The following is a 20,571-nucleotide window of genomic DNA, read 5'->3' as shown; positions in this document are numbered from 1 at the left end:
CTGCTCTTTCCCCCCCGCGGCAGCCCTCGCCCTACCCAAAGCCGCCCCATGAAATCTGGGGAGGAGGAAGGAGAAAGGGAGCCATCTCTGAGGGACTGAGCCGGCTTCACCTGAGGGAGGTGGTGGTGGTGGGACAAGAGAACAACCTTCAGAGACCGGCGAACCCCGAGACCCCGCTTTGAGGCCCGCAACGGCCCACCGCCGCCCTCTGAAGGGCGGGCGCGCGCCGGCCCCGGCCGTTGGGCACGTGGCCCTACCGGTGGGCGGGAGCTCCACCCAACGCCCCGCCCCAGCACCGCCCCGGGGCGGGGCAGGGCCGCGGCCTGCGCATGCGCCGTGGGGCCGCGCCCGCCTGCCGTAGGTGCTGGGAGTGGGGGCGGTGTCCCGGTACTCGCGGTTGGTGTGGGGGGTGTGTGTGTGTCTGTTTGTCACCGGCTCCGCTCTCATCCCCTTTCCCCTGCCTTTTCCCCAGAGCGGCGGGCGACGCATCCTCCCCCTTCCCCGCGTCTCTCCGCCGCTGGCTTGCCGCAGTCGGCCCGGTGCCCCGCCGCCGCCCCGTCAGCTTGCGGTGTGATTTCCCGGGCGGGGGAGGGGTAAGAGATCCTATGCCCAAGCGTATCCGTGTTTTCCTTTGGAATTGTAACAGGGAGTGGGCACCGCAGCCCCGAACGGCGGCCAAGGCCGCTGTCCGGGCCCGGTGGGAGTTTGTCGGGGCCTGCGCCCGGAGCGTGGCTCGGTCTGTGGAAGGGACGGTGCCGGCGTCCCCTCTGGTACCTCAGTCGGTGTTTGTATTTCATTGCTGCTGTTAAAATCACCTGGCGTGAAATTTTAATAATACTTTGAAAAGCGGTATTAAGGCCAAAAATGCACTAATCGTTGGAGACAGGATGTTTAATTGTAGTCTTGTACAGAACACTTCCAGTGAGCTGGCTAGGGGCTTGCTTTCTGCCTTCCTTCTTCCAGTTTATCAACAATACGTGTGAAGATTGGAGCATCTGTTGTTTGCCTAACATGAAAATATATATCCCAAATTTGGAGGGAGAAAACTCTGTTCCTCCTTTTCCCCACTGAGTAAATCAAATGTACTGTTGGAATAGTGATAGTCTAAAATTACCAAAATAGTGTTCCTTTCTTACAGATCATGCTGTTATTTTTCAAATGATATTTATTATTTCTCTTCTGTGACTCTACTGTCAGCTTTCTACAAGTGATACGGGCTAAGTGTTTTCTAAATAGCACATATTAAATTCAGATTTAAAAAAATATTTTAAATGTATTTGAGTGTCTATAGCATCATAATTCTGCTTTTAGACACGGCTGCAATGTAAGTAGTAACCACTCTGATCATCGGACCCTTAAATGCACAATACATGAACATCTTCGTAAGAATAGTGTACAACTGGAATGTCTTACAAGTAATATAAATGGTTTTTTTCTCTCATTTTAAGATAGTATTTGACCTATTTCAGAAAGCATTAATTCGGTTCTTTGCTGGTTTATATTTTCATGTCTGGTCTTGGCCCTGATCCTACAAAGCACTAAAAATGGACTTAATTTGAAACGCAAATAGGCCTAGTGGATATACAGATTTAAATACGTGCATTCTTTGCAAAATTGTGGCCTTTGTTTATATCTCCAAATGCTTTCTCCTGCTGTCTAAGGTTTAGCAAGGAAAAGAAGAATTTAACTAGAAGAGTGTTTCGGTGCATAATTCACCCATTACTCCTCACTCAAAATAAATTATTTTTCTCCAAATTTTGCTGCTGTCACTGGGCATAAAAATTAAGGTTGTTTTTAGTCCTTTGGCTTACAAAACAGAACTTTCTCATATTTGCAAGCCTGCAGAGGAGAGAGAATTGATACTTAGAAGGTTGAGCTGAATTGTCAGTTACATTTGTCATAAAACACAGAATACTCACTGTGATTTACCATTGTTTCCAGTTTGGGGATGAGACGTTTATTTCTTTTTAGTACTGGAATCACAAGCTCAAGCCTGTGGCTGTTGCAGCACCTGATAACAACGTGAACGTTTAATTCAAACCTGCAACTTAAGAACAAGCCTACATACCTAGCCTTATTCTTTCCTGTCACCTCTGTGCTACTGAGACCAACATCGGCTCGTCCTTGCTTCTGATTACCTTGTTTGGTGAGTATGAAACCTGATGATTTTACTGATCTAAGTTTTACTTGATTAGGGTTTCTGTAGCCAAAATTTTGTCAGACTCTTCATTGTATTTTTATATTGGTTTTGGAATACGTGATATCACACAAGAGACTAAGTGTATCTCCAGCAATTTTTTTTTTAACTTTTGGAAAGGTAGTATAATTTACTGCAGAAATAAAAAAAAATTAAAAGTCCCTGCGTTTCTTTTGGAAATTGGATATCTTTAGGCCTTGTTTAGGTTCAATTATTTTTATGAATGTCTATGTTAGCATAAGATACTAAAAATCTTGGAAGACTTTCATATTTTAGTATATATTTTAGTTTATTTGTACTATAGAGACATAGGCAGTCAACTTCTGTCAGTACCTGACCATAATACAATAAGAATGTATTCTTGTAAGTTTTAAGGAGAATTACTTTTTCTCCAAAAGGAATCAATCATGGCTGATGACTCGCAGAGAAACTTCCGTTCAGTGTATTATGAAAAAGTGGGGTTTCGTGGAGTTGAAGAAAAGAAGTCACTGGAAATTCTGTTAAAAGATGACCGGTTGGGCAAGTTGATTTCACTGTTTCCTCTATTACCTTGGTGATTTGGGGATGGAGAGGGAATAATAGAAAATGTTCACCTGCCGTGCTTAGTACTCATTTAAGTTTTGCATCTTTTACCACTAATCTCTCAGTTATTACTAGCAGTCCTTTGTGTTTCAAAGATCTGAAAATGTGATTTTAAAAACTATTAAAACTGTTGTCTGCTTGCTGATTTTTTTTCTTCTGTTATTCACAATGCCCAAGAAACTAAAAGTTTTTAATGAAAGCAGTTTTAATCTGAAAATATATTGTTTCATGCTGTTAATTCCATCTAACCTCAAAACAATGAAGATTTTGTTATTGCTGTTGGTCCCTGAGGAGTGCCCCATCTCTAACATTACAGAAAGATAAATGTTGTCCCTTTAACAAAGCCCTTAATTGTTTTGATGTAGCAACATGATTTACATAATGTCTAGAAAAATGGTACAGTTTCTTCCTCGTGAAACCTAGGGTAGTTTTATTGTAAATCAAGCCAACGTATATATTTTTCCAAATTGTTGCAGTTTATAGGGTAAATTCTATTGTCAACTGAAGCAGTGAAAGCATTTGTTGATAATATATGCTGAAAGTGGAGATTTCGATCTGCACTCTTAGATCAGAGTCTCAAACCTACTTGTAATTATCTTTAAATTTACTTTTTTTTCCTCTTTATTTCTCTACAGATATTGAGAAGCTTTGTACATTTAGTCAAAGGTTTCCTCTCCCATCTATGTATCGTATACTGGTGTGGAAAGTGCTTCTAGGTATGAAATATGACATCTGTGGTCCTCTGTAGAAATCAGTATATAGGAAGGTGTGATTTTTCTGTTTGGGATTTTTTTTTTTTTCTTGGGAGGGTTAATGGCTTGGATTGTTCTGTCCTACCTTGCCTAGTGATACATATTTAGCCTATTTTTATATCCACCTAGGATGCACAACGGCAATTATAAAACAATATTCCATGCATAGTTTTTGAGAACACACCTAGAAGAGTGTATTTCTATATTTAACTTTTAACATTATCCAAGTAAATTTGTAAAATGGATTTGAGAGGTGGATTATAATAAATCACTGATACCTGATAAGGTATTCAGTTCTGTTCCTAAAATGACAGACAATTAAGTTGAAGTAAAACTGTGATTAAACTTAAACAAATGGGCAAGGTATGTAATGGATGTTTATTCTAAAGAGAAGCTTTGTGTTCTATAAAATCTTGATTTCTTCTGATTTTGCTTCTGGCTTTAAATTGCGTTTGCCATTGAAGAAGTTATGAGGCCAGAGACCAATTATGGTATCCCCAGAAACCATAAAAACTCGCCCCATAAATAGATTCTATTTTCCTTGAAGTGCGTTAGTCAGGTGACAAATTCAAAAGTACTAATGAATTAGCAGTAACTGGTTAAGTGTGTTGGATTTACTAGATGCGAGGTCATGTCACTTGCAGACAAGGAGTTCTGACCCTTGCAAGGTATCTGGAGAGTTTCCCTTAGACTTACTGCGTGTAGAGTAAGTGGCAGTACTTACTGCCAGACTGAATGTCAAGGTATATTGTCTGATCTCTGGATCTGAATCTCTGGAAGAGAAATGTGATTTACCATGCTGTTGGTGGTGGAGCATTGTGCCACTTTTGAAAAGCTTGACTGTGGCTCCTGTGCTCAGTCTTGTATTATCAGGGCTGAGCTGGCAGGAGGGGTGCTGATATCTGAAATGTTGTTTTGTCAGGGAGAGAACAGCAGCATCAGTCTGCAGGTTGGCTTAGAAGCTGCCGTCTTGTGAACTATGCTGCTACTTGTTTGTCCTTTGGCTCTCCGGAGTATGTGATACAGATCCCATATATCTCTCTTATATGAAGATTTTGGCAGGTGATTCAGAGTCAGGAAGATGGGGGACTCCTACCTCAGAATGAGTATTTTAAAAAACAATTTTTTTCTGTGTTAGGATGTTCGTTTATCTTAGTCTGTGCCATGATGTTGAACAATGTTCAAATAAATGTCTTCTGTTTCCTTTTTTGGTCTCCGTGTTCCACTACAGTGTCTGGAGTTTGAAATCTATTAGAAAGTTTTAGCTGCGTTTTAAGCAATCTTTTAATTTTTTTATTTTTTATTTTTTTTCCCTCCCATTTTCTACAAGTTAAAATTTGTGGTTTTGTATTCCTGATTATTTGGATTTGTAAGCCTTTCTTTGAAAGACATAGTAAATGAACAGTGTGCAGAAAGTGCAAGATCTAATTATAAAACTTGGAGTTCTTGGCATTGATCGTTGAACTAACAGAGTAATCCTACTTGATAAAAGCCTCTGCCGTTAAGAGTACTAATTTTAGTATGAAAAAGATTCTTGTACCCTGTGCCCTAGTGAAATAGTTGGCATCCTTTAAAATATTAGTAGTAGGAAATACAGTGTAGGAGGTTTGGAAAAATTACTCAGTACAAGATCCTTCAAATTATAATAGCAAAGTACAATCTCTTGGCAAAGTTGTACCTCACTGCAGAGCCAGTGGTCTATCTTTGACTGTTTTAGATAGGATGATTTGTGAATCATATGATAACACAAAACACCTTCTGAGTTAACTGTATGGAAAATTATACTGATTTTTTTAAAGGATTTTGTATTTTAAACAAAGAGTTACTTATTTCAAGAACGCATACTGTCATTCTGTATACTCCTTGCGTGAGCAGAGGTACAAGGACTTTTCTTATGCTGCCTGACAGTGTTAGCACTCATTAGAAAGCTAGTATTCAGAAGGGCAACGCAAAATATCTCTCCCTAAATGACTGGAACAACAGACCAGTCAATTTCTGCTGGGAGGTGTTACTCTCCTCTAAATAATGTTAACAGTTTAACAAAAGGGATTCTGTCCTGTCAGCAAAATTATCTCGGACACATATGAAGGCTTGATGCTGTCCCAGGTTACAAGGTGTGTCAGCGGTGTCTCTGTCAACTTCCTCTTCAGGTGGTTGGTTTCTAGATATCCTGTGTTCAAGCTTCTTTTCTGTCTGCCTAAGGCAGTCTTCTGTATTTGAGGAAAGCAGTTGGCAGTACGTACATACAAAATCACGATGTTGACTCTGTTTTTGCATAATGTGAAAAATGTCTTGCTCTGTCCCAGCTTTTGAAATGCAGACAGGTTTGCAGTTGGAAAATAAAAGATAATTTTCTGTCTGTTATGCTTGTTACTAAAACTCAGCCATTTCACGTTTTAACACTTGGCAGAAATGTTTTTTTCCTTCAATGAGAGATAAAAGCAGCAGGTAGCCTGTTTCAGAACTCATTTTTGAAGAATGCTTTGTTATTGTGGGTTTCTACAATGGGAAAAATTCTGCTCTACTAGTGATATGGAAGTAGCGTTTTTTTGCTTTGGTGTACGTATGATCTTATTTCAGTTGAAGCCTTTGACAGTTTTGTTGTGAATATCAGCGCATGGCAAGATTGAGTCTTGAGTGAGGGGAAGGATCGAGTCAAACGTTGAGCATCTCTTTTGGAGATTGTAAACAGTTTAATTCTCTTTGCCCCTGTACCTAAATACTTTTTTTTTCCTTTGTTATTTTTCCTCCTAGGAAACTAGAAAAATATTTGTGTTGTGCTAAGAAAGTAAAAAATGTTATCTGGCAAAATAGTTGGGTGGTATACTTAAATTTTAATCTGTAACTGATTCAACTGATGTGATTGATTTTGCTTCTGAATGTTGTTTTAGAGAGGATTAATCTCTATGATACAGTAAGTAAAGAATTTTCTGGCAGAGATCTAACAGTAAATTAAATAATACTGGAATGTACAGTATCTTTGCAATAGTTAATTGCATGTATATATTCTCTGGTTATCTCAGAGTTTAGAATTTGAGAGTATTAACAGCTAATGTGCATAAAAATAATTCTGCATCCACTTTGTTTTTTAAATAAATGGAAGCTAGGTGCAAATGTGCAATTAGTACTGTGTTAAAAACCTACAGGTAGGTATAAACAAGTAACAAGTAAGATTCACAATTTAAAAATAAAGAAAGCTTGTTGGAGGGGGAGAGTAAACCAATTAAATTATTTTCGATCTATCCCAACAATGATATTTCTTATCAGCGATAATGTGGTAGACAAAAGAGTTAGTATTAATTTCCTGAAAACCTTGTAGAAGAGCTTGAGAAACAGTAGTCTAAAAGTAGATTTTGCCTATGTTCAGTTAACATAGGAAATTTGTTTTTATAAATATAATGCTAAAGTGCTTTGTTGGTTCATTGACTTCCAATTTTGTAGAATTTTCTCCCTGTATTCTTTGATCAAGTTTATGGGCAAACTGTAGTGCCAGGTCCTACGTTTCTGTAGGCTGGAGTTGTAGTAGAAATTGAGTTTGGGCAGATCTCTTGGAAACTGGGTTTAAGTGTTCTATTTTTTCTCTTTAGAGCTGCTTATCTTTTTTTTCTGTTTGTTTTTTTTTTTTAACTTTTTTTTATTTTATTCTTTTTTAGGAATTATTCCTCCTCACCATGAATCTCATGCTTTGGTGATGAAGTACCGGAAGGAGCAGTATTGGGATGTACACCATGCTCTTCGTGTAATTCGTTTTATTAATGATTCTACCCCACAGGTTGATGTTTTCCTCCGCATACATCAACTGGAATCAGGAAAACTGCCTCGAAACTTGGCTTTTCCATTGGTCAGTTGTCCTTTTAACAGTCTTTTGAATACAGTATTTTATTTAGTAATGTAAACATGTGAGAAACTGAACTGCAAGTAGCCCCACAAATGGACATAGATAGAAAAAGTAAGGTGACTTGGAAAACGGGGAAGTACTGGTATAAAATAAGGGATTTTATTTCCTTGATTGAGAAATTTCCTTGATCTTGGCACGTGACCCAGTGAGATGCAAATTCATCCCTTGTAGAGCAGTATCGTATTCTGAGCAAGTGTTTTGCAGTCCATCTATTAAACCCCATGACAGTACTGACAGCAGCTCTGAGATGGATCTAATAGTTACAGGACTAATAACTATGCATCTGCTAAAACTTGTGTTTGTTTTGCTGCAGAAAGCATTTGTTCTCTTTTCATACCAGATGGTTTTCAATGTAGTTACTGTCCCCTTAAACTTGTAAGAGGTTACTGCTTGATAGTAATGCATATGTTCTATTGTGGAGGCAGAGGGAGTATAAAGATGATGTTGAATTGATCTAAATATTTTGAAATGTTTGAGTCATTTAGCAGACTTCCATGATTTGTACGTTTTGTACATCTGAAAGCAGAGAGTTTAAGTAGGGATATGTGTGTATAGCAGCAGTCAGTGAAGCAGAGGCATATCCTGGTAGTATTTAGACTGTCCATGTGTTTTGTGTGAGTTGTAATGTGAGCAAAAGCCTGTGATACTATAGTTTACTGCTACTGATGGTTACAGTAGATCAGACTGTGGATGTGTATCTGGCTCCTAATGTAGTCAGTACTGCCTGTGTAAGGAAGACTGTAAGAAACAGGGCAAATATAGAGCCTTTCCTTGTGCACCTTCCCAGGTTAGAGACTTCCTGAGTTGGCTGTTGGCATGAGGTCTAGTTGGTTTAGAGTTAGCTCACCTCCATCTACACTATGTGCAGTCATACCATTTACTGTGGTTTAGGCATGCTGATATTTCTGTTAGGGAAGTCTATCCTCTAGAGAAAAGATGATGGCATGCCCGTCACATGCTTCTGGTCATGTATTGTGGGGAGTAAGGTACTTGTCACTTGGTGTCGTGGGCGGAGTGATTAACTTCACTTGTAAAAGAGAAGTAGTGAAATATTTATTAACATAAAACAGTGATTTAACAAAGTTAGTAGTGAATGCGACAGTGTTTTACGAGATCTGATGCCAGGGTACACTTGGTTATTTACTGCATAGAGGCCAGGGTCAGACAAGCTGTCAGGGAGACCCTCCTGTTGAGTCACGAGGTTCAGAAAGGACCCCCTTGCTTTCTAAACTCCTTCTCAGAGAGGAGTCTAGGTGCAACTGGATCCAGTCCTAGTCCCAGACTTGGTCAATGGTTTATGTCTAAAGGATTATGTATGCGCCATCAATCCTTTATTTCACTTAGCTAAGATTTCAAAGTTTAGCATGCTATTAGTCACTTAGCAAGAGTCTGTTGCGGCAAGGAATCTCTCAACTTCGAGGAGTGGAACCTTAAGCAAGCATCCCCACTTAAGGGGAGATCCTGTCGTGCAGCCTGCTGCCATGTAGGAGAGCTCAAGGGGCTCTTGGGCTGTCCACTATTTATAGAGTAAGATAATTGACCTATAGTCATATTCTCATGGGAACAAGATACCTACATTCCTACTCCAGACAGTGTTTTGGTTATGTTGCCAGCCATCCCCCACAGTTCAAGTGCAACTCATAACAACTCCCGTTGATGTCCATGGCTTGAGCAGGAGCCGGGGGGGGTGAAGGGGAGAGCACACCGCCACAGTTGGAAAAGATAGTTGTTTGCCTGTAGGAAGATGTTTATCTCAAACCAAATGATTTTCTGTATGTTGAAGGTAGGCATACAGCTCATGGCTGCATTATTTTTTTTCAGTAACTGTAACATCTATGGCAGAGGTTTTCGAGGGGCCTGTTTGGCCCTTAGCAAGGAATAGGATGAAAAATTCTGCTGCTGTGCAGTATAAAAATGTGGGGCATAGAAGTAGGATTGTCACTACCTTGTTAGGATGTAATATTGTCTCGTTTGAGAACTTTGAATCAGAGGTGTTCCAAACTGCTGTTGTATGTTTTGGTTTTAAAAGCAAGACAAGTCTGATTTGTTCTGCTTTAATAGGTATCTGTCACCATAATGCTGCTGCTGCCCAGTGTTTTGTTTATGAATGTCAGAAAAGCTCTCTGTGTATGTTGATTCCCGTTTGTTTTCCCAAATGGCAGGGAAAAGGAATACAAGAATAATTTAAATCATATAGTCAGTACTTCTGTGTAGTTCACTTTTTTGGCTTTGTTTTCCAGGAACCTGAAGATGAAGTGTTTCTTGCTATTGCTAAAGCAATGGAGGAAATGGTGGAGGATCCTATAGAATGCTATTGGCTTGTCAGTTGCTTTGTGAATCAGCTGAACAGCAAGCACAAAGATTCATTACAACAACTGGTAAGGAAAAAATACTTTTTTTTTTTTTGTGAGGAGAGCTATAAAGGAGAAAGGAAGAAGTCATAGAAAGCATTTATGTATGGAGACAACTGGAGTATCAGAGGTGACACCCTTGGATTCTGTTCCACCAGCTGTTTTGAGAAAATGAGAAGAGTGCTTTTTGCATTGTGTTTGTACTGTCCTGTAGGACACTTTGTCTAATATAACATTAGGAATTGTTTTTGTTGGCTACATGGTAGTTTTTGATTGCATTTTATTTACGTCATTATACAAAACCTTTTGTAATTTTTTAAATAATCTCAAAAGATAAGAAACCTTTTATTTAACAATGTCTACTGAGGTGAAAGTATCTGAGTTCCTGTGCACTAATAATCGCAGAATGAAAATTCATTGCAGAAAATTGTGCATGTCCTTTTTCACTCTTTTTGAAGTAAGAAATACTTTTTAAACGTACCTCATTGCTGGAAGTGATACATTTCTGTAATTCCTTTTGAAGGATAGAAGAGAGTTTTTAAAGAAAGTATGTGCTCTCATTACATAAGGTGCCAAGTCTCTACCTTACTAAGTTTTTATTTTAATGTGAATATTGTACCAAGAATCTGGATGTTAGAATATGGACAAAGGAAGTTTTTTTTGTCCTTTGACAGCTGAAGTCATTAGCTATTTACTTAATTATGACAAAAACCATAAAGGCAGTCCTGAAATGACGAAAATGTATGTCATATTACATTAGAATTATAAAAAATGAGAATTACTCATTTTTTAGTTCTATCTTTTGCTATTCTGTTGGCATTTCAAAATACCTGGGACTTTCAAACAAGAAATCAATGTCCAGCTTCTAATATATTGCACAGGGATTTACTCTCAGAATTGATTTTCTGGGTTTTGCTGCATTGTGTAGATTCTTTTTCTGTTTTTTTCATGTGTGCTAAGGCGATTAGGTTTACTTGTGAAGGTAGCAGTAATTAGTGCAGGTTTAATCTCTGCATTGCCATAAGCTCTCAAACACCTCCTTGCATTAGGGAATACGGCGTATTTTGGAAGTTCTGCTAGTGGTCCGCAATTTAAGGAACCTGGGGTTGTTTGTTTAGTAAAGCACTTAATTAGCTAATTGCAAAAATCAGCAACACTTGTATTTTGGAATACCATGTTTTTAGTTAAAATAATGCAAGTTCGTTATTTTAACATGCTATTTTATTTTTTTTTTAATTTTTAAGACACTTCTTGTCTTACAGTGTGTGTCAGTTATGGAGAGCACTCTGATGTTAGTTATCTAAAATGTTCCAATTCCTTTCTCAGCCAAAAATTCTGGAGCAGTATTTAAACATTGAAGATAACAGACTTCTGATGCATCTGAAAGCATGTGCTGCAATGAGCAAACTCCCTTACGATCTTTGGTTTAAAAAGTGTTTTGCAGGCTGTTTACCCGAGTCCAGTTTACAGAGGCAAGTTCTCTTTTTTTCTTTCTGTTTGTAGTTATGTAGTAATTTCTCTCATCACTAGCAGGCAAAGAGCTTTCCTTACTTTTTCTGTAAGATTATGGAGTTAACGTTATTGTCGACTTGGAAATGATAAAATTTGATTTGATTCCACTTCTTACTGATGCAAGATAATCTCTGTGTGATCATTTCTCACATTGAAATTAAAAAAGGATGGAGTTAAATATAATGGCTGATTCTGTTAGACACTTAATGCCTCCTAGGAATTTAAACTCCAAATCCCCTCTTAGTGATAGATAGCTGAATTGTCGTCAGTTTTCAGGCTTTTTAACCAACATCCTTGCTTAAGGAGTGATTATAATACTGTATTATCATTAGATGAAAGAGATTTTGGGAATGTTTATTGTTAAAAGCACTAGGGCAGTCTGAGTATTACAGAGTAAACGAAACAGTGTTTTAAGATTCTATTGCTGGAAATAGGCTGTCCAGTTTTTAAAAGGGGAAAACTCTTATGCATGGCACTTTACTAAAGGGCCTTTGAAATAAAGCTTGTATGACTTCTCTAGTTCTGCTGTCTGAGAACTCATGGAAAGTGGAAAATGCAATCTGGATGTAGAGAAACATACTTTCAGCATTAACAGGAGTTGCTAATAGCTGAGTAGGAGATGGCACAAAGATAACAGTGGTTTTGTTTTCAGCCGCCTTAAAACTTGGAGAAGTAATATGGGCCAGGGGAAGTTTCACTCCAGCACCTCCAGGACTTCAGTGGCTAGTTGTTGTGTTTAACCCCAGCCAGCAACTAGGACCACACAGCTGCTTGTGCGATTCTCCCCCTTTCCCCCAGAAGCACAGGGAGAAGAGGGAGAAAAGGAGGGGAAAGGGAAAGCAAAAAACCTTGTCTGTTGAAACAAAGACAGTTTAATAGAACAATAACAGAAAAGGAAAATAACAATAATAATAATAATAATGACACAAGTCACTTTCACACCTGGTGAATTGGTGCCATCCTGAGCAGTGATCATGGATTCCTGCCCCCTGGCCAACCCCTGTTTATATACTGAGCATGACGTCTATGGTACAGAATATTCCATCAGCCCTTCCATTGTTCTGTCTAGGCTCCTTCTCAGCTTCTGTGGGAAGCTGAAGAGTCCTTGAAAAGTATAAACATAGCCTAAAACCAACTAAAGCAATATGCATTATTGACATTCCTTTCACAGCAATCACTGTAAAGAAAATTAGCTCTATCTCAGCTGAAACCAGGACACGAGTATAGGAATTTAGTGTGGAAACAGAGTGCTTTGTGAAATGCACTGTAGAAAATGCTTTGTGGTAGTAAAGTTGGTCATAACCTGAATAGTGAATGCAGTCTTGCTTGCTTATTTGGGACTTCACATTTCATGAAGGGAAGTGCGGAACATTTGTTTTTAAAAATGTTTTATTTGCCCTTAGGAACATAAGGGGCTTTTAGGAAACGTTAGAAGTCATGCTCTGCAGTCTTGCGGTAGTGATCTTTGAGGTTGTGTATGTTCAGTTGTTGGCAAGGAATATGTCTGAGAAAACAATTTTTTTGAACCAGACCTGAAGGATTTGGTGGTAGATCTTTAATTGTTATGCTGTGTGCAGCTTGCTAGTTGTTACATGGCAAGTTCTTCTCATCAGGCACCCACAAGGCTCCAAAATAGTCATCTCTGTGTTGTGGTTGCGTGTGATATGGTGGTTAAAAGCTTTTACCACTTCTATGCCTACAGAAATTATGTAAGCATGTATAAAATGTTTGTTACATCCTTAAAAGCAATTGAACATATACGGTTTGCCTGCATCTCTATTTCACATTTGCATTTGTAGATTTCTTTCAGCAGATAATGATTGACCTTGTTTCATTGTGCTTCCTCTGTGTGAAACTTAATGCAGTTTGTCAGTAGAAGTGGCTGCTCTACCTGGGACTTGCCAGTGTCTTCATGCCTTTTTTTCTGTAGGCTTCTGTGATCTGAAATAGCCTTTGCAAACTACTCTATTAGGAACCTCTTTGCGTGCCTTCTAGGAGATGTTTTTATTCAGAGCTTATGTGATTGTATTTTGCTAGTAGGTCTTATGGCTGAGAACTAGAGCTGACAGAGGAATTTGCATCAGAGCAGTTTTGCTATTGGAAGATTCAAGGTTGTTTTTAAATTTGTGTTGAAAATTGAACATTTTATGGAGCTGTGTTATCTTGATAGCATAAAAGAAAAAATCTAGATGAAGAATTTTGATTTTCATATTTCATGTTGTCAGAATCTTTAGTTTCAAACTTCTACCATTTTGAATCAGTGTTTTTATATAAAATATTGTATTCACTGTTTAGCATTCTCATATACTGTTTTATGTTACCTAAATAATTTTGATGATCTGAAATTTTTTAAATACTTTTTTTGTCATAGAAAAGGTCCAAATACTGTGTTTTTGTGTCACTCTGGAGTAAAAACCAGTGTTGGTACTTCTGATGGCACAGTGATACCTTTTCTCAACTGTTTTTGTGGGAACATGATAAAAGTGCACTTTTCCTTGCCAGTTCAGGTTTCTGAATTATTCAGTTGTTATCATAATGGCCTCATTTGCTAAGGAAATAACATACTTCATGGGTAGCATGTAACAGATGAACTTAATTAATGCTTGGAGATTCAGTTTGGATTAGAATCTAGAAGCCCGAATGCTTATCTGAAATGTATCCAAATGGCAGTGTTGGAACTGCTGAGAATTGAAAACAGGTCTCCAATTCTCCTGTGAGTTTTAGTTACTTTTTTTTTCAAGTGAGAGATGATCTGAGCTCAGTCTTTTATGATTTAATTTAACTTATGATGTAGTACTGTATTTCTTGGAGAGGTTGCTTGCTTTCTATAAACTGTAGTCTTCTCTGCCAGGCAGCTAAATCTAAATTTCATGGTTTTCTTTTTTTATTTAGGGTGTACAAGTTTTGTATATGCTATGGAGAAATTTTATCCAATAATGGTGAGATGAAGTTGCATAATACCAGCTTTACTCGTGACGGGCACTGTCATTCAGTATAAATATTGTTTTGTAGCACACTTCTACTTATACCGTAGGTAAAATTTATGCATCAGTTTAATTTAAATGGGCTTGGAAAATATATATAGGCAGGTTTCATGTAGAAACTTTTCCTTTGAGCTTATGCAGTGTCTTTGCTTGCCCTAATATACTTGACATATTATGCGACAAGCTTCTTAACAAACTTCTTAGAGGTGCCTCACTGGTAAAAGAGAGGAGCAGACGGTCTATTTTGAAGGCACTGTATCCTCTGGGCATCTATATCCCACCTGGAATATAGACAGAGTGCTTCCTGGAACATGAACCAGCCTGTAGCACGAGCTCAAGAAGGACAGAAAGGCTTACTCGTCTCTGAAACAAGGAGAGAACTGGATCACACCTTTGTTTTTATATTCACCATTGCCCTGTTTGCTCCATTTCTGCAACAGCGCGTCTTGTCATCTGTTCAGTAAGCCCCATGCGTGGAGAGCTTTCCAATGGTGCTGTGTGGGCCCCCAGACAGAGGACCCTGCTGTTAAACCTTGATGTCCTGTTTGTGGCTTCAGCTCTAAAGGCGAAACGGCACTTTGGCTGCCAGTTTATTCCAGATGATCCAACTACAACAGAAGTAATGCAGCTTTGCAGATATAATTGTGAATAAGCCAAGCATTTTTTACGGCCTAATGTTGCCAGTCACGTATCATGCCCCTGACTAACATTGTTTGTATTCTGCACTGAAGACGTGGCATTAGCAGGACAGTAATAGCTGATGGGGTGGTGTTAGGTTATTAGCCTCTGGTAATTTGTTTGTGGCAAAGTATTTGGTAGTTCTCCTGAAATCTTATGACTGCCTTTCAAACTGGCAGTACCTCATGTGTTAATATATGGCTTCTGTAGTTTTACATCTGTGATCTCCATGTCCTGCATAAACTACATCTAGTTGTAAAAATAGGAGTCATTTGTTAGTAGACACAACAGAAATATGAAAAATGGTTAAATTTACTATGGAGCGGGAGGGCATAAGAGCATGCATGTGGGCTACTACTGTAGAGAAACTTAAGTCTGTTTGCCTTTGTCTAAATAATTGAGCTGCTTCCCAGCTCTGGAAACAGATGGGCACGAGCTCATGACATGACATCAGGATGAGACTTGCGTGAGTCTCATCATGTCCCTCCGTGCCCAGTTACCGTTGGAAGGACACCCAGAAGTGCAGGCAGAGGAGCAAGCGCTGGTTCTCTTTAAACATCTCTGGCCTGGGTGACTGGAGGACCAGAAGCAAGGAATAAGGTTGAGTGTGCTTACCCTGCATCCTAGGGGAAAAAGCTGGGAGATTAATGATAATATTTCAGAAAAAGTGCAGCAATGCTGTGATGCATTTTGTATACTGCTGCACTGTAGCAGTTGAGGAACCTGAGAAACTGCGCTGAGAATGCCATGCCTTCACACACGTGCACACACAGAGTAAGTCGTATCTTGTCTACAGAAGAAGCTCAGTGAAAAGTAAATGGTTTCATTTGCATAATCCTTGGCATGCTCTTTGCCTTCACAGCTTCTTGTTTCTTTTTATTTTTCCTTGTGGTTGTTCCTACTATTTCACTGTTCAAGAAATACTATAAGGGTGCTCCTGTGGTTAATTGAATGCTGTTATATTTCACGGAGGATGATAGTCACAAAAAACATAATGAATTTAGTGTGTACTTTCTTTTTCAGCATTCCTGAGTAGGGCTATAGGCACAGTTATGTGACATTTCTGTTGTAATTTTCCTATCACTAGGAGTATCAAAAAACAGGTAAAAAGTTGCAATCTCTGACACTATACTTGATCTTAAGTGTTTGATGTTATTTAAAAAGTGTAATACTTGTTATCATCCATAGAGATACAATGTATAAAGGCTGCTATATTAGAATACAATCATCAAAATATGTGTTTCACTGAAACTGCTGTGGGTTTTTTCCATTCTAAGTAAACACAGTTTATGTTGCTATTCCTGGCTCTACTGGTATAGACAAGGTGCTGACCGCTGGTCTGTTTATCACAGCGTCACACAGTCATTCCCCTGTTGCTGTCTCTGGTGGAGTTGCATCAAGAGTAGCAATAGCTGAAGACGTTAAGGGGAAAAATAACTGCAGCAGACACGGACTGGTTAGTGCTGACATCTCGTGCACTTTGCTCTGCACCCTTTTCCAAAATCTGTTAGGCACTGGTAATTTAGATACCACATCTGTTTTGCCATTGTTAAAACATTTGTTCTGGAATCAGACTAAATAATGTAGGAAAACGAGAGTGTTTTCTGAGCGTGAAATGTAACCTACTGTAATGTAATTATGGAAACTGAAGTCAGGAGACTTGGAAGCAAAATAATGAAAGAAGGCTGGGTATTTTATATTCAGATTAGTAAGTTTGTATTTTAATTAACATGAGCTTTAATATGAACTTTCAAAATTCTTTCCTGTTTCTGAGGTCTGCTACTCTCTGTATTGTCAGTCATAATTACAGTTCTGATGCCCACGAAACACATGGGAAGCTGTTCTTGGGTTCTAAACAGATATGTTTGTGAAGGAAAATGTATTAGAAGTAAACAGGGATGACCTGTACAGTGTGGAACAGGAATGTGGTCTCAGTTTTCTCATAGCCTTGCTTTAATCTTCTGGACCTGACTTCAACATCAGTGTGATATTTACAGTGATCACTTGTCCAGGATGCTTGAACCACAAAGGAAGCAGTAAGATTTTAATCTTGGATTATTTATTGTTCCTGCCCATATGGGAATTATATTCATTTTTAATCATAGCGAGACAGGGAATTAAAACTAAATTGCAAAGGGGAAAGAAATTGGTAGTGCTTTTTTTCCCATCTGTCCATGTGGGTTTTTTGTTTGTTTCCTTCTTTTGTAAGAATAGTCCTGAGGATTTTACATATTCTTTTCCTCAGTTCTTCATTTTAAGTTAAATTCTAGTCTAACTTTTTTATGAATGGAGAGGTTGTGAAAATAGTGTCAGAAGAGTTACATGAATAGAAGGCTAAGAAACTGATAAAGAATTGAGTTGAGTCACAGTGTGAAAAATAAGCACTGTAACAGCCGCAACCATTCCACATTCTGAGTTATAAAGCTTTTCACAAAGAACCACAGAAGGGTTGAGCTTGGCAGGGACCTCTGAAAGGTCATCTGGTCCCACCAAACCCCCTGCTCAAGCAGGGCTGCCTAGAGCTGGTTGCCCAGGATCATGTCCACACAGCTTTTGAATGTATGCTTCTTGGGAAGACTCCACCACGTCCCTGGCCAACCTGTGCCAGTGCATGATCGCACTCACAGTGGAAAAAGTGTTTCCTGGTGTTCAGAGGGAACCTCCTGTGTTTCAGTTTGTGCCCGTTGCCTCAGGTGATGTCACTGGGCACCACTGAGAAGAGCCTGCCTCCATCCTTTTTGCACCCTCCCTTCAGGTGTTTGTACACATCGATGAGTTCCCCCTGAGCTTTCTCTTCTTCGGGTTGAACAGTCCCAGGTGTCTCAGCCTCTCCTCATAGGAGAGATGCTCCAATCCCTTTGTCATCCTTATGAGTCTTTGTTGGACTCTCACTTCTAAACTCCTTCGTGTTTAAAGGTGTGATACCTACTCTTCAATTCAGCTGTCAAAGTTTATGTTATGCTTGTGTTGTGTTCACCTGGCACTCCAGGCTGAAGGGCAAGTTCTTCTGAGAGAGAAGGTCATATAAAAATTGAATTGTCTTTGGAAGAAGTACACCCATAGATCCAAGTTTATTGGTGGGCTACAGAAGATGTTTTCCAGTTAGTGTTACTGTATTCAGAGATATATGATCTTTGTCCCCCATTTTTATTTGGAAGGAGAAACACTTTTAACAAGTGCCCAGAAGGAGCAAGAACAGTACTCCTCAGAAAGTCTTTCTGACACAGCTCTTAAAATTCAAGAACTAAAAATAATGCAAGCTCATAAAAGCTGCCATCTGACAGATGGTTTCACACTGGTTTTGGATAATCTTTCATCCCAAGTCTGTTGATTGGGCTTGAGAGAGCTGCTGGCTGAACGATGATTTCAAATCGTTGCAGGCTGTTTTAGTGCAGATCCCTTCTAATATTCATCTGAGTTTTGTTGCTAAAGTACTTGCAGCCTCTGGAGGCCCACCCTTCGGATTTTGTTAAAAATGTGAGGTCCAGGTACAGTTTCTTACAAGTGTAAACTCTTCTGAGAGAGTCTGTGCAGAGTGGGATGGATTGAAAGACTTAATAGTTGTTCTTTGTGTCCAATTTAAACATCATGGATTATATCCTGCTGATGTATCATATTTGTGTCTCATACAGCAATGAGTTGGAAAATTTAGCTTCTTGAGATGTGGTAGTCCAGTATTACATACTTTTGAATTCTCAGCTGCTTATCTGTTTGAAGAGTGTCTTTATTAGGCATGCTAATAAAGTTTGTTTCCTTTTTTGCACTAGGAAAAATGATCACCTTTACTGTATACTGTAGAATAGTTTTCACAGTTCAGGCTATTTAAAACAAGATTTGCTTTTTGTATTTGAGCTTGTAAACAGTTCAATTTCTAAACAAGAACACCGTATCAATACATTACTGCTTGCCATCACTCTCCTTTGTACAGATTTAGGAGTTGATAAAATGTCTTTTATTTACCATGACCTGAATAATTCAATACCTTGCCATTATTCAGAAAAATAATCTGGAAAAAGGTGATTGTACAAAAACTGCTCTAGCAGATAAATAAGCAGATATGGACTGCAATAATGTTTAGTGATTTCTTTGTATTTTTTGTAGAGTTTGGGACAAAGTTATTAGTGGGTCCTGCAAGATTCTTGTTTTTGTTGCTGTGGAGATATTATTAACCTTTAAAATGAAGATAATAGCACTGACTACTGCAGAAAAGATCACGCAGTTTTTGGAAAATGTAAGTTCTCTGTTGTGCTTTGCATTGCCTTTTATGGTTTATAAAAGTGTGTTTCACCTTAAAGTAATTTGCAAACATACCATAAGATACTATTACATTGCTCACTGAGAATAGTGTAGTAGTACCAAGGTGAAGAGAAAATGTGCAGAGATGAGAATAATAGTTTTTTCTATCAGGAGGTAAGGCTTTCGTAGAATTAAATGATTTTTAGGCTTTGGGGAATGTGTTATCTGTGTACAGATTTGACAACCATTCTTGTGATACTAAGGGGTTTTTCTGTGAAAGTAAGTGCAGATGAGGCTAGCTTAATTTTTCTGGAAGCTGTTTACTGGCTTGGTTTCTGACACCTTTTTTGCTCCTTGCCTGGGCGTGACTCTGTGGACTCAAGGTATGTTTTCTGTTGATATAAGGATGGGATCATGAACCTGACCCTGAACTTTCCTTCTAGGATTAGTAATGAGCATTGCAGCAGGGTTGTAGGATACCAATGTAATGTAGGTTGGTTAGATTAGATAAATTTGTGGTCATGGATGGCGAGTGTAAGTTCTGCCAGGTTAGGGATGTGTGAAGCGTGAGTTGCCTGGGTGGCCATCTTACCATTTTGTAAATAAAAGCTTTTTATCTAAAACCTGGAGGTAATATGATGCGCATAGGACTGAGGGATGGTGGGATGTTTTGTTTTCTTTTTTATAAAGAGATAAAATCTGAAGTGGAAATTTAAATCTTTATTTTAAACAAAACAATCCAAATAAAGTACTCTGACAAGGCATCTTCCCCTGATCTTTCGTAGATTCCTCAAGACAACACTGATGCTATTGTCAGCAAAGCTGTTGATCTGTGGCGCACACACTGTGGGACTCCAGCACACTCAGTCTGAGAACTTTCTTCACTTCTGATAGCTTGGGGAAAAAAAGACATTTGAAAAGACATTTTACCACTCTTCCTCCATCCTAGTGTGATGTTCGTCATTACTTCTATGTAAAGATGCTATTACAGCAGCTAATAGCATAGCGATCAATTTGTAAATATTTTTCAATAAATACAGATGGAATGAAGATACCTAGTGGCGGTGTGATCATGTCCAGAGTGTTTCTTGGCCAGCCAGCTACAGTGTTCTGATCGCACAGCGTGCTCTCTGGCTTTTGGGGAAGTAAATCTAACTCTTAAAGAAAGGTAAATAGGCTTACTTGTAATTTAAAAATGTTTTTGTATGCCAGCTTACACTTGATATAACTAGTTACTACTTGGAGGTGTTTTTAAGGTAAATTTACTAAGTGTTAGTCTGCTGGAACTCTTTGGTGAACAAGCATGCCTTTGCTAGAAATGTAAATGTACTCTCTTAATACTGTAAATTTTCGGGTAAATGTTCTGCAAGAGGCATCACAA

The 20,571-nt window shown here is 38.7% G+C and overlaps 1 protein-coding gene across 8 annotated transcripts; it reads left to right on the top strand.

Annotated features, from left to right (window-relative positions):
* The first annotated feature begins 292 nt into the window (after window positions 1-292).
* TBC1D7 (TBC1 domain family member 7) lies at window positions 293-20,240 on the top strand. Of its 8 annotated transcripts, none has more exons than XM_054191485.1 (10): window positions 308-357; window positions 473-593; window positions 1,972-2,146; window positions 2,596-2,716; window positions 3,415-3,495; window positions 7,185-7,372; window positions 9,670-9,807; window positions 11,107-11,252; window positions 19,056-19,185; window positions 19,976-20,240. In XM_054191485.1, the coding sequence occupies exons 4-10, from the start codon at window positions 2,605-2,607 to the stop codon at window positions 20,060-20,062; spliced, it is 882 nt and encodes a 293-aa protein (XP_054047460.1). In that variant the 5' UTR covers window positions 308-357; window positions 473-593; window positions 1,972-2,146; window positions 2,596-2,604; the 3' UTR covers window positions 20,063-20,240. The 8 variants fall into 8 exon arrangements, with proteins under 8 accessions (XP_054047462.1, XP_054047460.1, XP_054047461.1 ...); XM_054191486.1 differs by having other exon boundaries at window positions 1,942-2,146; XM_054191483.1 differs by having other exon boundaries at window positions 339-361.
* Window positions 20,241-20,571: the final 331 nt, after the last annotated feature.

Source organism: Rissa tridactyla, chromosome 2 (genome assembly GCF_028500815.1).
Source record: "Rissa tridactyla isolate bRisTri1 chromosome 2, bRisTri1.patW.cur.20221130, whole genome shotgun sequence".
In the NCBI taxonomy this organism is placed as follows: Eukaryota; Metazoa; Chordata; class Aves; order Charadriiformes; family Laridae; genus Rissa; species Rissa tridactyla.
This window is presented reverse-complemented; position numbering and strand designations above follow the sequence as displayed.